At 51.8% G+C, this 17,104-nt stretch overlaps 1 protein-coding gene across 1 annotated transcript; it reads right to left on the minus strand.

The window, feature by feature from the left end:
- Window positions 1-15,364: 15,364 nt before the first annotated feature.
- On the minus strand, window positions 15,365-17,098 carry IER2 (immediate early response 2). Its single transcript, XM_024556951.4, has one exon. It carries the CDS (start codon window positions 16,958-16,960, stop codon window positions 16,280-16,282), a length of 681 nt encoding a protein of 226 aa, XP_024412719.1. The 5' UTR covers window positions 16,961-17,098; the 3' UTR covers window positions 15,365-16,279.
- Between the last annotated feature and the right edge of the window lie 6 nt (window positions 17,099-17,104).

Raw genomic sequence — 17,104 nt, forward strand, 5'->3', positions numbered from 1 at the left:
AAGTTTTCAAGTCCCCTGGTGGACAGGGGTGGACAATTACAGCTCCTGTCCCCACCTCAGCCCCCAGGACAACTCCGCCTTGCCCTGCTTTGAGTCAGCAGTGATCCTGAGGATTTTCACCTGCTGGGCAGATAACTCTGACTTGATCTGATTCCCCCGGAGGCACAGTGGTCTGGTCTAGCCACATCCAACAGCAATTTAAAGTGAGTTGAGTCATGTTTAAATATTCTGCTCATCACAATGAGGAGAGTAAAAAGGAACAGGTGAAAAAAATAAATTTAAGATTTCTAAAAAACATTTTATTTATTTATTTTTAGAGAGAGGGGGAGGGAGGGAGAAAGAAGGAGAGAAACATCAATGTGTGGTTGCTTCTCACGTGCCCTCAACTGGGGACCTGGCCCACAACCCAGGCATGAGCCCTGACTGGAAATCAAACCAGCGACACTTTGATTCGCAAGCCCACCCTCAATCCACTGGGCCACAGCAGCTAGTGCTAAGATTTTATTTATTTACTTTTAGAGAGAGGGGAAGGGAGGCAGAAAGAGAGAGAGAGAAATATCAGTGTTAGAAATTGCCTCTGCGCCTAGACCAGGGACCAAATCAGCAACCCAGGCGTGTGCTCTGACTGGAAATTGAATTGATGACCTTTGACTTTGTGGGATGACACCCAACTGAGCCACATCAGTCAGGGCTGGGTGAAAGTTTTCTGAGGTTCTTTTAATAGAGGTGAAATTCACATAGAATTAACTGCTTCAGTTAGTTGTATAATCCCACAGCACTTAGTACATTCACAATGTTGTGTATCTCTCCTAGTTTCAAAATATTTTTATCACCCTGAATAAAAGACTTAAATATAAGTTGTAACACCATAAAAGTCCTCGAGGAAAACATTGGCAGGAAAATCTCAGACATTCCACACAGCAACATCCTCACAGACATGTACCCTAAAGCAAGGGACATAAAGGAAAGAATAAACAAGTGGGACCTCATCAAAATAAAAAGCTTCTGCATGGCTAAAGAAAACAGCACCAAAGTACAAAGAGAACCAACAGTATGGGAAAACATATTTGCCAATGATACCTCAGACAAGGGCCTGATCTCCAAAATATATAAAGAACTCACACGACTGCACTCCAGGAAGACAAACAACGCAATTAAAAAATGGGCAAAGGACTTGAACAGACACTTCTCTAAGGAAGACATACAGAGGGCCCAGAGACATATGAAAAGATGCTCAGCATCACTAGCCATGAGAGAGATGCAAATTAAAACCACAATGAGGTACCATCTCACACCAGTCAGAGTGGCCAGCATAAACAAATCCACAAACAAATGTTGGCGAGGATGCGGAGAAAAGGGAACCCTCGTGCACTGTTGGTGGGAATGCAGACTGGTGAGGCCACTGTGGAAAACAGTATGGAATTTCCTCAGAAAACTAAAAATGGAACTGCCCTTTGACCCAGCAATTCCGCTGCTGGGAGTATACCCTAAGAACCCTGAAACACCAATCCAAAAGAACCTGTGCACCCCAATGTTCATAGCAGCACAATTTACAATAGCCAAGTACTGGAAGCAACCTAAGTGCCCATCAGCAAACGAGTGGATCCAAAAGCTATGGTATATTTACACAATGGAATTCTATGCAGCAGAGAGAAAGAAGGAGCTTATACCCTTTGCAACAGCATGGATGGAACTGGAGAGCATTATGCTAAGTGAAATAAGCCAGATGGTGAGGGACAAATACCATATGATCTCACCTTTAACTGGAACATAAGCAATAGAAGAAAAAAGCAAACAAAATATAACCAGAGACATTGAAGTTAAGAACAATCTAACAATAGCCAGGGGGGCGGGGTGGGGGGGACAGTGGGAAGAGGGGATTACAGGAACTACTATAAAGGACACATGGACAAAATCAAGGGGGAGGGTGGAGTTGGGGGAAGGAGGTGGGTTCAGCTGGGGTGGGGTGGAGGGATGGGGAGAAAAGGCATACAACTGTAATTGAATAACAATAAAAAATATATATATTTTTTTATCACCCCAAGATAAAAACCCCATTCCCATGGTCAGTCGCTCTCCATCCTCCCTGCCTCCGCCCTTGGCAACCACCAGGCTATTTCCGGTCTCTACAGACTTGCTTGTTCTGGACATTTCATATAAATGGGATCATACAATATGTGACCTTTTAGCCTGGCTTCTTTCATTCAGCATAATGTTTTTATGGTTCATCCACATTGTAACATGTATCAGGACTCCATTCCTTTTTATAGGTGAATAATAGTCCACTGAGTAGATGGACCACATTCTGCTCATTCATTCATCTATTGATAGATATCTGGGTTGTTTCTACCTTTTGCTGATTGTGAATAGCGCTGCTATGTATACACATGTACATGTTTTTATTTGAACACCTGTTTTCAATTCTTTTGGAGTCTAGACATAGGGGTGGAATTGCTGACTCATATGATAACTCTATGTTTAGCTTTTTGAGGAAGATAAAAATTACTTTGAGTAATACATTTATCTAATACAACATGGCCAAAATATAATCATTTCAACATGTAACCAATATGGACGTTATTGTAACCCTTTACATTCTTTGTTTCTCACTGATGTCTTTGACACCCAATGTGTGTTTCACTCAGAGCACATCTCAGTTCGGACCAGCTACATTTCAAGCGACCAGTTGCCACCTGTGGCTCATGGACACCACCTGGGCAGCACAGGTCTGGCATCACACCCCTCACTCTGGAATCATTCTCAAGCTCGGCTATACCTAGGCAACACCCCACACTGCCAGCTGGTGTCCAGGTGCAGGATACCATTCATCTGGAGCCTTGGCACTGGGGTAAGTAGGTGACACCTGCATGGTAGTGTCCTCCCACTCCTACTCTGCCACCTACAGACACATACATCCTGTCACGAACTGAATGTTTGTGTCCCTCCCCCAAATTTATATTTGAAACTCAACCCCCAATGTGATGGTGTTGGAGGTGGGGCCTTTGGAGGTGATTAGGTCATGAGGGTGGAGTCCTTGTGAATGGGATTAGTGCCTGTATGATATTATTAGTGCCCTTATAATAGCAGCCACAGAGAGCTCCCTCTTCCCTCCCACCATATGAGGACACAGAAAGATGGTCTCACTAGACACCAAACCTTAATGCTTGACTTTCAGCCTCCTGAACTGTGAGAAGTAAACGCCTGTTGTTTGTAAGCCACCCAGTCTGTGGTGTCCTGTTATAACAGCCCAAATGAACCAAGACTTGTTCCAACCAGGGACTTCTAATCAATAAACTTGGAGTAAGATGGGGAGAACAGGTGTGTGCAGATTCCTGGGGGCCACCCAGCACTGTGCATGTGCACGTAGAGGAGGTGGGTGCCTCTAGAGTCCCACGGGAGCTACCTGGCTGCAGAGGCCACTGCACACATGCAGGGAGCCACCACTGGCTTTCAGCTGCCTGTGGGTAACACTGAGTCAGCTGGTACAGAGCTGGGTCAGGGATGGGGGAGGGTGGCCCAGGTCAACAAGGACCCAGATGGAGCTTCTGTAGAATTGCTTCTTGGGAAGATTTTCCTGGTTCCCTGGGGCCGACACCAGGCATGCCTCTGATTCATTCATTCCAGTGCCTGGGACCCCACAGTGGAGGTGGAGAAAGCAGCCGTTAAATATAGCTCAGCACCATCTGATGCTGCAGAGCTGTTGGAAGGAAGCCAGCCGCCGCCCCTGACCTGGCCAGCCTCCCTCCAGATTGGGTTCATACACCACACCGCCCCCCTCCCTGCTTCCCGCCTCTCTGCTTTCCTCCCCTTTCCTTGCAGCCTCAAACAGCCTGTTCTGCCAGGCCCAGGCTCAGATGTTTGGGCTTTCTGTAAATGTGAGATATAAAAAGAACTGTGGAGTGGGCGCAGGGGTGGGGAATGGCCACTGGCTGGCTAAAAGATGCCACCCCCACACTGCCCCTAGCACTACAAACACACCTCTCAGAGAGGAGCAGGCGTGCGCTTACAGGCAGACACTGTGACAAGCCAGCATTTGGAATTAGGCACAAGGAGCCAGCCATCTGGGGGAAAGCCAAGTCTGACTTTCTAAAGGCCTCTCTCCTTGGCTGGAGCTAGGCCCTGGAAATTGCAGATTGTGCTGATGGGCCCAGCTGAGGTGGGTCAAGCCTGCCCCAGGAAGTTACCTCCCTCAGGGAGGACACCAGGGCTGCAGCCCTGGCTTGGCTTTCCCCGGCTCTGAATGCGAATGCAGGACAGTCGTAGATGCAATAACATCATGCACCTGTTCCTGGGCCACGCCTCCTGACCCCGCATCCACGCCCCCTGCTCCTCCACCAGGGGAACTGCCACTCCCACTCAGCCAGCCTGCAAGCTCTCGACTCAGGCGCCCACCTCCTGCTCAGTCCACCGCCCCCCACCCCAGGACTCAGTTCACCCTCTGGTGCCAGCACTTTCTCTGTTCCTTCAAGTATGCATTGAGCCACTCTGTCCCAGGCCGAGGCTCAGGAGCTGGGGGTACACAGTGATGACACTGTTTGAATCCTCCTGGGGTCACAGTCCGATGGAGAAGGCAGAGAGCACATCAACAATTCTACATCACAAACCAAAAAGAAAAAACACACAAATGATGAATGACGACTGGCACGAGGGCTGTAGAGAGGCAGCTCATAAACAGCACAGAGCCCTGGCTGGTGTGGCTCAGTGGACTGAGTGCTGGTCTGCAAACCAAAGGGTCGCAGGTTTGATTCCCAATCAGGACACATGCCTGGGCTGCAGGCCAGGTCCCCAGTAGGGGGCGCACAAGAGGCAACCACACATTGATGTTTCTCTCCTCTTTCTCCCTTCCCCTTTCTAAAAGTAAATAAATAAAATATATTTTTAAAAAATCCATAAATACTTCTGGCACTGTGCAGGCTATGCCTTCACTTCTAGAACTCCTGGTTCTTCCCAATCTATAGCTCCCTGGGCCCCTGGGAAACTGGAGAGCTCTGTCTTTGAGAGGGAAATGGTAGGCCCTGGCCAGGTAGCTCAGTTGGTTAGTGTTGTTCTGATCGATGCACGATACACTAGGGTAGCTGCAGGTTTGATCCCTGGCTCGTACAAGAATCAACCAATGAATGCGTAAGTAAGTGGAACAACACAAGCTGATGCCTCTCTCTCTCTCTCTCTCTCTCTCTCTCTCTCTCTCTCTCTCTCTCAAAATCAATAAATAAGAATTTTTTAAAAAGATAAAAGAGGGAGAAGGTAGGAGAACCCCCACAGTGGCTAAAGGCCTCAGTGCTCGTGTCCACCAAGCCAGTGCTGGGGCTGCTCCTCTGAACCACACATACTCTTGTCTTGGCCTAAATGTATCGCAACCTCAGTCATTCCATGGCCTACACTTCCTGCCCTAGTGGGGTGCCAAGCAAAAATCACCTCCAAAAAAAAGAAAATCACATGGAGTAGGGGTGTCAGCGGGCACGAGGAGGAAAAGGGAGAATCCATGTGACAGGTCTCCCCCCACCCTGCACCCTGTTTCTCTCTTCAGCTCAGCAGCTCTGAGTCACCATTCCGGCAGCTGCTGGCCCAGAGCCAGGGCTGGGTGGGACGTGAAGGCAGGCAATGGGTGGGGAGACCTACTTTAGCTTTTGGTTTCTCCTCCCAGCCCACAGGGGCCTTGGGTCTCAGAGCCCACACCCGGGTCCACACCCTGTTAATCCTGGAATCCCCACGCCCTCTGGCTCCCAGAGCCACTGCCTCTGCCCCTGCCCACCCCTGGGAACCAGGAAGGAAGAAAAGGACTGCCTGTCTCCACCCATTGGGGATCTGCTGAAGCTGCCACCCAGCAAGCCCACCCACCATGGGCTAAGGAGCCACTCCCTCATGGGCAGAGGGTATTCTTTGGCCCAGGCTGGTGGTCCTGGTGATCCTGCTGACCCCACTGAGCCCTCCCGCAGATGCTAGAACCTGCCATCACTTCCACTACCAGGACCCCAGCCAAAGTTGGAAACACACATACGCAGTGTTATTTTGCAGCTAGGCGTGTGTAGAGGCGGGACAGTCAAAGCACCTGCCCCTGGACCTCACTCTACCATGCAGCCACATCTAGAGACATTTGGGTTGCCGTGGCAATAGGAGGAGGCCCTACTGGTACCTAGTGGGTGGGGGCCAGAGATGCTGCTCAACATCCTCTGATGCATGGGAAAGTTCCCAACCTGCACAAAGTGATCTGGCCCCCAATAGTGAGAAATGCTGGCATAGGCCTGGGTTCAAATCCAGACTCTGGCACTTTTTAGCTGTAAAGACTCTATAGCAGGCAAGCTATCTAACCTCATTGTGCCTCGGTTTCCTCAACATGAAATGAGGACAGCAATGCCACAATAAATCTTTGTTGCAAGGACTCCATGAGTTCATACAAGTGAAGTGCTTAAACAAGGAAGCAAGAACTGTTGCAATTATTGTCATTCTTAAGCCCTTAGGCTCCAAGTCCCACTGATCAGCTAAACTTGGACAAGTTCTGTGGCTGCCTGTCTCGGGGTTGATGCACAGCCCTGGTGTACAATGGGGCCATAAGGGTACTGAGTAAATGCTTGCTGGCTCAGAGGTGCCTGAGCCTGGAAGGAGCATTAGGGGTCATAAGACTTTCTGGTTTTGGGGTATCACAGAAGCAATGGGATTGGATGGGCTCAAGTTGCAATACGAGTTAGAGGAAGAGATTTGGGGAAGATTCAGGCTGGCCTTGAGTGGGAAGCCTGACTGACCTGCGGGCCAGCCACCAGGAAGATGGCAGGAGTGTCTAGCTGATTTTCCCTCAGATTTCTAGAATACATAAGCTAGCTACAAGGAGGAGTTCACTGAGCACCAAGAGCAGGGGACAAGTACACTAGGGTAATCCAGGACACTCAGAGGGAACTTCAGCCCATCAGAGGATGGGGCAGAGTTTCCCAGGAACCCACGATTGTGTATGTGTGTAGACACACACGTGTGTGTAACCCCCTGGGTCTAGATTCAGCTGAGTGTTGAGGTCAAGCCTGCCTGCTCGCCTGCCCAGTCTGACCAGAAACCCAGGTTCACGAGTGGGACACATGGCCCTAGGCGTGGACCTTGGCTCCAGCCTTCAGGAACAGAGCTGGCTTTAACCTCAGTACAACCACTGGGAGGTTGGGCAACACATATGCATGTTCCTCCCACAGATGTCCACAAAGTCATGAGAAAGAGGGACAAGACCAGGGGTAAGGAAGAAGGCAGGGGAACTGAGGATACCCAGGTTGTATTGGGAGACACAGAAGTATTGCTGACTGCAAAGTCCCCAAGGGTCCTCCCTTGCACACTCCCTCCCCCCAGTGGTTCCATCTCCAACAGGCAGAGAAAAGAACACTGCCCCTGATTGAAAGGAAAGCTTTGGTGGTCCCAGAGCATGCCCCTTCTCCAAGCCTCAGTTTCTGACCAGTTTCACAGCCACCCCTCTTGGAAGGGAATGCCTTATTCCAAACAATAGGACAGTACTTTGAAAATTCCAGTGTCTGCGAGGCAGCATCTGTGGGGATTTGGAGGGCAGTTGGGGGATCACTGAAACAGTGTGCAGACTTGAGCTCAAAGAGGGTAGGGTCCCAGGAGCCCCATCCCCACCGTATGAGTCTGATTGCTCTAGCCACCAGGGCCCTGGCAGTGAGTAATTGCAGGCTTGCTTTGTCCTTCCTTGAGGCCAAAATAAGGTTCGTACTGGGAGGGCAGGCCAAAACAGAGAAGTGGAGGAGAGGAAGAGAGAGCCTCAGGTGGAGGCTGGTCGGTGGTGGGCTGGCCTGGAGCCCTGGTGCAGGCCCCTCTGGCCTCTAACACTCCCCTGACTGGGAGGGTGGCCTCCCATGGGCCTTCCCTGACTGCCCTGGAGTCTAAAGGGCAAAGCACTGAGCTACTTCCTGTTCCAGACACCAGCCAGGGGCCAGGCAGTAGCCTTTCCAGTCCAGCAATTTGGTTTTATTTGGTAAATAATGATCACACACACACACACACACACACACACACACACCACCTTTGTCCTTACCAAGCTCCTGGGCAGAGAGTGCACAAATCGGCCCCTGGGGGTGTTTACACCTGGGAAAGGGGGAGAAAAGATGGTAAAGTCACCCAGCCAGTGGGTCTGAAAATGCCGAAGAGAGGAACTTGGCTGGCAAACCTGGTGGAGGCTGAGCCATGGACTCAAGGAAAGAAAGAGAAAAGCCTGCCCATATGTGGCAGAGAGACCTGGGCTCTCTCCTTATTTGTGAACAGGAGATCAGTTGCTGAGTGTGTGTGTGTGTGTGTATTTAATATATTTATATTTATAAAGTGTGTGTGTGTGTGTGTGTGTGTGTGTGTGTGTATATATATATATATATATATATATATATATATATAGTCCATCAATCTTGACAAAGGTCTTTACTCACCCCTCCTCTTGTGCCCAAATCCAGGACAAAAAGAAAAACAATGGACTTTGTTTTATTAGAGGTACATTTTTTCTGTGCCTCAATTCCTTGATCTGTAAAATGGGGCTAGTGAAAGTGCCTGCTTTAATCCTGACCCCGGCTTGCAGGAGGGTTAACCAAGTGAATACAGGCTTCACACAACACGCAGCTGCTGGCAGTCAGCATCAATACCTGTCTCTTCTTAGAAAAGTGTGTGTCATCTGGTCTATTGCTAACTGGAAGCCCCTAGGGCAAGATGCTCCCAGAATCTTCTGAGGATGCTTCTCAGGCTAGCTCAGTCCACAGAAGGGACTTTGTATGAAGCCTCAATTACCACAGCTGCTCATTCCCCAACATGTCTTCCCAGGGCTCCGAGGAGGAGCTGAGCGTTTCGAAGACCAACTCGGCTCCCTCCAGCCCCTAAGGACTGCCTGTGTCCTGTCAGGCTCTTGGGTGAACTTCCCAAACTGAGAAAAAAATTTAAGGAAACTGAGGCCTAGACCAAGGAGGGAACTCAGGGGGCATGGCCCCCAGATAACTGGGCAGGGCATCTAGTGTTGGCAGATCTAGCTGTGCCTTGCATTTACCTGGGATGTTTGGTTCTCCCAACTGAGCCCCAGAGCCCCTGGGATTTCTCAGAGCTCATTGTGGAGGCTTCCCGCTGAGCCACACCCAGCCCCCTGGCTGCACAACCCTCAACCAAGGAGGGGAAAAGAGCCTGGCCCTGGGAGGCCAATGAGGAGGGCAAGGTCTGCATCTACCTCACCATTTCCCAATCACTTGTGCAAATACCATCTGGAACAGAAAAGACGTTGTGTAGTGGCTTGCTTTTCAATACCGTCACTGCCCTCAACCCCCCAAACAGGCCAGGCCTCCGAGCTGCTCCCCACAGCTGCACCTCCAGGAAAGGGTTAACAGGAAGTGCCTGGCATCCCACAGCCACAGAAGTCATTGTTCTCCAGCGGTCCCCTCCCCCTCATCCAGGAAGACCCTCCGGGGAGTCCCTTCAAAAGGTCCGGGCTGCAGGCCAGCCCTCGGGAGGGCCGGGAGTGTGAGCGTAGGAAAAGGAAACTCTCCCAATGAGAAGGCTGGGCACAGCTGTCACCGCCAAGTCTCAGGGGGTTTCCGAGGAAGAGGAGCTGGGCTGTGTGGTCCCTAGAGGGGCAGCCCTCCCCCACAGTGCCCATCTGGAAGCCAGAGAGCTTTGATTTTGAGCCTTTAGTTACAACTACAGCTCCTACCTCCTCTCCACTGGATTCCAATTGCCCCCTTTGTACCTCCCACAGCATCTCTTTGTCCGAAAGTTTCACATTCCACCCCTCCTCCACCTGATTTCAGATCTGTCTCTCCTGTCAGCTTCTGGTTAGCAGACTCTGGTGGAAGGGGCCTTGTGCTTTGTGGAGGCAGCCTGTATTTGGGGGACACAGGAAGGAGAGAGCTGTTAGCAGTTCCCTGGGAGACTCGAGGTGGGGGGGAGGAGGGGGCAGGGTGAAGGCAAGCGGCTGGCAACCAGATGTGGGCGGAGAGGCTGAGGAGGAAATTGGTGCCAGTCAGGTGGCAGGCCGTGAAGGCAGGAACCTAGAGGGCCCAAGAGCTTGCCTAGGGGCAGGAGGGAGGGTGTAGGGAAACCATGGATGCTGAGATGATTTCTTAACTCACAGTTGACAGTGTGCTGGGGTGGGGTGGTTTAATCTGGGGAGGATGGGCCAGGAGCCTGGAAGGCTAGGAGATTGAGATTTCTTCAGAGACATCCGAAATGGTCAGGCCTCAGGCTTGAATGCCCAGGTGGAGGGCTTTATCCCCTGGGCTCAGCTTTCCTGAACACAAATTTGGGGAGCCTAAACTCCTTTTAACACAAAGTGGGTGGAATAACACCCTAGACTGAGCCTCAGGAAACAGACATAAAGTGCCCTCCTAAAAGCGACCCTAGACTCAGGTGAGGGAGGTCTGGGATCCCCTGATCACAGGCGGGGGTGCTCTGGGTTCTCATAGAAGCCAGCGTAGAGCTCTGGACTCCCCTGGACATGTGGGGGGCTTCGGCATCCCACCCACCCCTAGAGTTGCTATCTTGAGCCTCAAACCCCAACAATCCTCACTTTCCTTCCTCTTTTTCCAGATTCTCAGCCCACCTTCAGCCCTAGACGACCCCAACGTGGTCTCCACCTCCGGGCCTGGTGCCTAAGTCGCAACACTGCATTCGTAGAGCTGGGGCCCTAGCAAGTTCTGAAAGTCTGGACAGAATCCGGAAGGACCCACCTGGCCTGACGCACCCACTACTCGGGAAGTTCTGTACAATAGTTCGGTGGTGCACACGCGGGGGGGGGGACGGGATGGGTGAGGAAAAGCTCGCGTGGCAGGGTAAATTTGCATGCCCCACCCCATCTGTATTTGACTCCCAGATCTCCCCACCTCCCCACCCTGGCCTGTGACTAACCCGGAGCTCCTGCCCAACACTTAAATTTCCTGGCGGAGATCAAGTTCCCGCCCGCCCTGCTGGAACCGGCTAAACCGGTCTGGGTGCCGTTTCTGGGGCGGTCCGACCTGTGGCCCCGCCCTTTCCCAGCTCAGCCAAGGCTGAACAGGGACCCGTATTTCTCCCCACCCCCACGCACAGCGAAGGCGGATAGGGGAATCTCCGGATGGGTAACACAACTAGGGCTGTCCCCTACTTGCTCTCTTTGAAACGTCGGGCGATCGTTTCTGGGCCTCAGTTTCCAGATATGTAAAAAATGAACGTTAGAAGGACCTCAAAGGAAAGTTGCAAAGGCATCATTCATTCACGAAAACTAAGACTTGTCTCTGTCCTCTTGGAGGTCACAAGCTAGAAGAAGAGACAAACCCAGAAACAAACGTAAAATTGTAGTTGTGATAACTACTACTACTACTACTACCACAAAAAAGTAGCTCTTTATCTGAGTGTTAATAAATATAGGGATCTTGGATCAAAATGGGGGGCAGATAGAAAACGCTTTCCTGATGATATGCCTTTAAGCTGAGGTGACTTAACAAGGTGAATAGGGAAGGCAAAAGCACTGTAGGAGAGAGCATATAGAAAGCCCCTGTGGCTGGGAAGACTGGAAATACAAGGAACAAAAAGCAGGTCAGTATGACTGGAGGGTGATGCAAGATTAGGCCAGAGATGGATTGGGTCCAGGTTCAGCAGGACAGTGATAGGGTAGTTGTCCCTCTTTCAGAAGCAGAATTTTTGTAACTCCGGGACACTGGGCAAAGGAATTCAATGTTATTTAAATAACATGGAATACATCTCCCAGCCCCTCTTTTTAGCTTTTAGTCCCAGCTAGTTCTCTGACTTAAGGATAGTCTTCCTCCTTTGGCAACAGTGTGTCCTTAACCTTGGTAACCTTTGTAACTAAGAAAGCTGTCTGGAACCTCACACTGGCTACTGTTTCAGCAGGATCTTGTGACAGTGTTTCATTTTCATTGTCACTTTTATGAACTGTTACATTCTAAGTATGCTGGATAATTAACTCACCATGAAGTTTTTAAAATTAGATAAATAATAGTACAGTTATTACACAGATCTGATAAAAATCCTGACCCTCAACTGTCTGAAGTTGGGGAAATTCTATTCTAAGAGCCATAGGAAGCCATTGATTAAATGAGATAATAAATATTCAGCACTTAGCACCTGCTTACCCCAGACAACCTCATTCTCTCATTTTGGCCTGGGCTGGGCACTCGTTCATGAAATTGACATTGAATGGGGGAGCAGATGCTAAATGAACATAAATATATCTTTTCAAGTGGTGAGCACTGCTCTAAGGAAGGCTGACCAGACTGGCGGAATGGGGTGCTATTTCGGACCAGGTAGGCAAAGAAGGCTTCCCCAAGAAGGTGACATTTCAGCAGAAACCTGAAGAAAGTGAGGATGGACATTTGGGCATCTGGGAGAAGGGCATTGCAGGCTGAAGGAAGAGCAAGTGAAAAGGCCCTGGGGCTAGAACATGCTTGGCCTGTTCTGCAAGCAGAAAGGAGGCCAGTGCAGAAGAAGCAGAGAAGAGCTGGGAGAGTGAAATGATCGTTTGTGCTTTATAAGATCAGTGCAGCTGCTGTGTAGAATAAACTGTGGGGATCCAGGGAAGGGAGGAAGCCCCTTCCCCAGTCTAGGTGAGAGGTGATGGAGCCATGAGGCTGGGGGAAAGTCTTGGAGTGGAAGGATAGGTCAAGTTGACAGCTTCTAGGACTGGATGGAGTGTGAGGGAAGGATAAAAAAGGGATTTGAGGATTCCTCAATTGGAAGGCTGGCAGGAAACAGCAAGAATTCTCTTGGACTCCCCTTCTGTTTGGAATACCTTAGACCCCCAGGAGGCCACTGGGATGGGAGTCAGCACAGAGGTAGCACTTAGAGCCCTGAGACTGAATGAGGCTGCCAGGGGCAAATGTAGTCAGTGATCCAGGGCCTGATGCAGGAATCACTGGTAAGGTAGAAGGAAAGCATGGTGTAAGCCCTGGGTGAGAAAAAAAAAAAAAAAATCGACCCTGCTAAGTCACTAGAATGTGGTCAAACCCTGGAGCTGGGAGGGAAGGCAGAAACCTGTGTTCACATTGAGCTAATGGAGAAGGGGGTAACCATTTTTCAAACTCTCTGGCCTTAACACAGCATCTGCGTACACTTTTCCATACACAGTGGTACCTTGGTTCTCCTTGTTAATTCCTTGGAGGAGTGGCAAGCAAGCAGCGATTGATGAGATCCATGAAGCATTTTGTCTTGCAGAGTGGCCTTGTTACTCATACAAGCTCTAGCAAGTGTGGCAAGTGGTGAGCAAGTGCTGAGTGCCGAAACATCGTTTCTTGTCAAAATGCAATGAGCACCAGGTTTAACGAGTTCTGAAGCTGACGAGTACCGAAGTACCACTGTATATGTACTTTCAGTGCTGTATGTGTTTTTAAATGGCCAGCACTTGTCATCCTGGCTTCTAACAATAAAAAATAACACTGTGTGCTAGGTACTTTACATGTACTATCTTGCTTAATCTTCCCAATGAACCTAAGAGGTTGGGACTAGTATTTTCCAAAATTTATAGCTGGGGAAATGGAGGCCCAGAGAGGTGAAGTAACTAACTCAAAGTTGCACAGGACAAGTAGAACTGGCTGTCTGGCTCAGAAATCTATGCTTCTTACCCCACAACTTCTACAGCTGGACTTCATCCCCAGCATCATGGTTCCAGGTTATCTCTGTTGCCTGAGTGTGTAGATCTGTCAGGCTCAGGCCTTTTACCTTTGGGATGTGGAGCCACGGTTAGTTCACATCCTACCAGGCCAGTCCAGTTGGATGGGCATGTAGCTTGTTTCAAATCTGCCAATTTCAGACAACACTGCTGTGAGCACCCTTCTGGAATCTCCTGCTGGTTCCCTGGAAAATCGGCTGGTCACAGGATATGTGACACTTCGTAGTTTTCACACAGACATTGTCCAATCAATTAGTCCCTGAAGGGCCTGCCCCAATAACCAAGTGCCATGTAAAGGACTGAAAACTCCAAGCCCCATCAATATCGGTTACTGTGACAAGTTTGTGCTGTCACCTGATGGGTAAAATGAGGTCTCCAGGAGGAGTATATCTTAAGGGAATGTGTGTGTGTGTGAGGTGCTGGTGTGTCTCCCACCTATCATCTCCAGCCCCATTCCCCTGTGGCCGGCACCGGAAACACCCAAGTGGCCTGGGCGGGAGGCGGCCAAGCCGCTTCCCGCGGAAGGAAGGGCCCGGTGGTTCCTGTGACAGGATGCACAGTGAGGCCCCTTCCCCAGCAGCCAGGGACTTCCTGGGGCCGGGCCAGGTTCTCAGGGGAGTTGCTCCTACTGGGACACATCGAGCTACCGTTAAGGGTGTGGAGCCCCAGTCCACCTACATCCCACTGGGAAGTTCTGGGTCAGGCCTTCAAGTGGGTGGCGGTGTCTCCCACCTTTCCGGGGAAGGGCTCAGGCAGCTATTCTAGCAAGCTGGGCTAGATTCCCCAGGGGGTGAGGGTGAGGGGTGCTGAGAGAGGCAGGAAGGGGTCTTGGGGTAGTGGTAGGGGTGGGAGGGAGCCTGGGGGCATCCTGGGGTGGGTATGCTCCTTCACAGCATCCTCCTCTGTCCCCCCTCCCACCTCAGGGCCACATCGCCTGGGGTCCTGGGAAGCCCACGGTGGGGAGCCAGCAGTCTGGAGGTGGGGTGTTCTCCCCTGCCTCCCTCCATCCTCACTCTCCACACCTGCGGCTCCTTTGTCCTCCCCACAGATCATCTCCGGGCCAATACTGGGCAAATTATGAGGACTTTCACCCCTGGGGTGGTTAACCTGGAGCTGGGGTGCGGCCAAAGCAAATAGCAAGAGTTCCCCGAGCATTTCTAAACCTACAGCCTCCTCATTGGGAAGCTGTATAAAGGCAGACTTTACAAATGAGGAAATTGTGGCTGGGAGCTTACCTCCAGGCCTGGGCCCCACAATTTCACAGCCAGATTGGAACATGGTGTGAAGAGCACTTCAAAGGTCACCTACTTAGTTTCTCAAGCAGCCCCCAACCCGGCCTGTGGGACCCCCGCCAGAGCTGACTCAGTTGGTCAAGTGCCAGCAAGAGTGTGAGGAGTGCGGGGCGGCTGGGGGCGGGTTCGGGAATCTGCTAAGATTCAGGCCTCCAAAGGAGGTATGGTTCCCCAACTACACATGGGGTACTGTCCCCAGCGTCTGAACTCTGAAAGCCCGCTTACCCCTAGGCCTGTAGGGGAATTCCTAAGGAACCCTCAAATGTGCAGCTTTGGAGTTGGGGCTCCAGGGCACCCAGCACGGAAGTGTTCCAGCAGAGAAAAGGTTTCCAGCCCCGTCCCGCCAACGTGGGATCCTGTCAGACCGGTTTCTGCGACCCCAGCAAGCAAGCAGCTCCAGCTCCTGACCTCTTAACCCTGCCCCTCCCCCACCAGAAAAGAAAGCTAGACTGCCGTCTTTTTATTTAAACGGTCTTTATTTTCATATCTGCCGTCTCTAGCAAAAGGACATACAAACGGAATTAAACAAAACCCACCAGAGTAAACAGACCTTCACCCTGGCTAAAATCTCTCCCACCCCAAACTGGCCCAGTCTCACCAGCAACTGGTCGTAACTCATCTTTACAGTGCTCTCAACACGTTCTTCCCCCATTTTTGTGATTCAGACCAAAATCTTCTGGGTTGGCTGTGTCTGTGTCCGAGGGGCTGTGAACATACCCCCACCTCGAACGCACCAAATGAGAAAAACTTTAACGTTGAATTAAATTAGCTTCCCCCTCAACCGAAGGCGCAGGGAAGCAGGGTGAAGCACGCAGGGGCTAAGTGACTCAGGCAGCCCTCCTCCCAGGCCCCACACCCACGCAAGGCAACAGGAAGCTCCCCACATCTGCCCCATGACGCAACGATGACCGCTTGCATAAGTATGTCACTGGAGAGGGAAGAACAGGCGATGGAATGCTCCGAGTTGGGAATGGGAACACCAACTGCTGAAAAACCTTGTAAGGGCAGTATAGCCCTAAGAAATAAAGTCCGACCCTGAGGAATTTCAGGAACCAAGCCTCCCTCTCCCAGTCCCAGAAGGAGACGGAAAGGCCACGTCCCCGTTGGTTAAGAGCACCTCTGTGGGCGAGGCAGGTCTCGGAGGAAAGAGCCCGTACCCTCGGCTCAGGCTCCTTGGCGCCGCAGTTGCACACGGGTGGCGACGGCTCCCCGGGGGCATAGTCCCTCTCCGGGCCTCTCAGCAGACCCGGCTGCGGCTTCTCTCCACCGTTTCCGCGGGCGCTCCCGCAGGTCTGGCCCGGCCTGGAGTCTGTGCACTCGGGCCGACGGTTTGGCCCGTGCTCTGGGCTCCCGCAGCGCCGCTTGGGGTCCCTCAGAAAGCCACCACGGCCCGGACGAGCACATTCAGCATGCTGTCCGCCGGGCGGCATACCGGCTTTGCCTCACAAGCGGGCGGAGGAGGCACCGTCGGTGGGACGGCGGGGCTGCAGTTCAGGAAGCCGGAGAAGCTCCTCTGTAGGACGCGCGCAAGGTTGGGAAAGGCGCCCTCCGCTTGTGCGGGAAGGGGCTGCAGACGATTGGGGACCTCCGAAGACTCCCCTTCCTCTGTATCCTCCTCTTCTAGTCGGGCTTTCTTGCTCGGTACCAGTCCCGCGTCCCCGCTGTTGGTCAGGCTGCTGCTTCGGCGCTTGCGGCTGATTTTGGCGGGGCGCGGGGCACAGCGGGCAGGGGACTCCTCGGCTCTCGGCGCCTCCTGCGTGTCCATGGGCTCCGGGTAGAGCTGGTCACCGTCGGGGAACGCTGGTTCCACTCTGGTTTGAGCTTCCTGCGGTGGGTGTAGGCGAGGGTCAAGGGAACAGGCGGGCTGCGAGGGCACCCCGGGCTCCTCGTGGGCTTCCACTTTGGCGGAGAGGTAGACTTCCCGGGCGCTACGCATGATCAGCGACAACTGCAGACTCCGGTGCAGCCGCAGCCCTCCGCGCTGCATGCGTGAATGATACATTTTCCACACGGACAGGGTCATGATGCGTTGCGCCTCCTTCTGCACCTCCATAACGGCCCGACGGCGGGAGCGAGGGCGGCGGAGACTCTTCTGCTTAGCAGGTGCACTCTGGAGAACTCACTCGCTCACGTTTCTCCCCACAAGCCAAACAACGCCGTAACCCACCTAGGACGCTCTGCCCCGGCACCCGCCACC

Source organism: Desmodus rotundus, chromosome 9, assembly GCF_022682495.2.
Source record: "Desmodus rotundus isolate HL8 chromosome 9, HLdesRot8A.1, whole genome shotgun sequence".
In the NCBI taxonomy this organism is placed as follows: domain Eukaryota; kingdom Metazoa; phylum Chordata; class Mammalia; order Chiroptera; family Phyllostomidae; genus Desmodus; species Desmodus rotundus.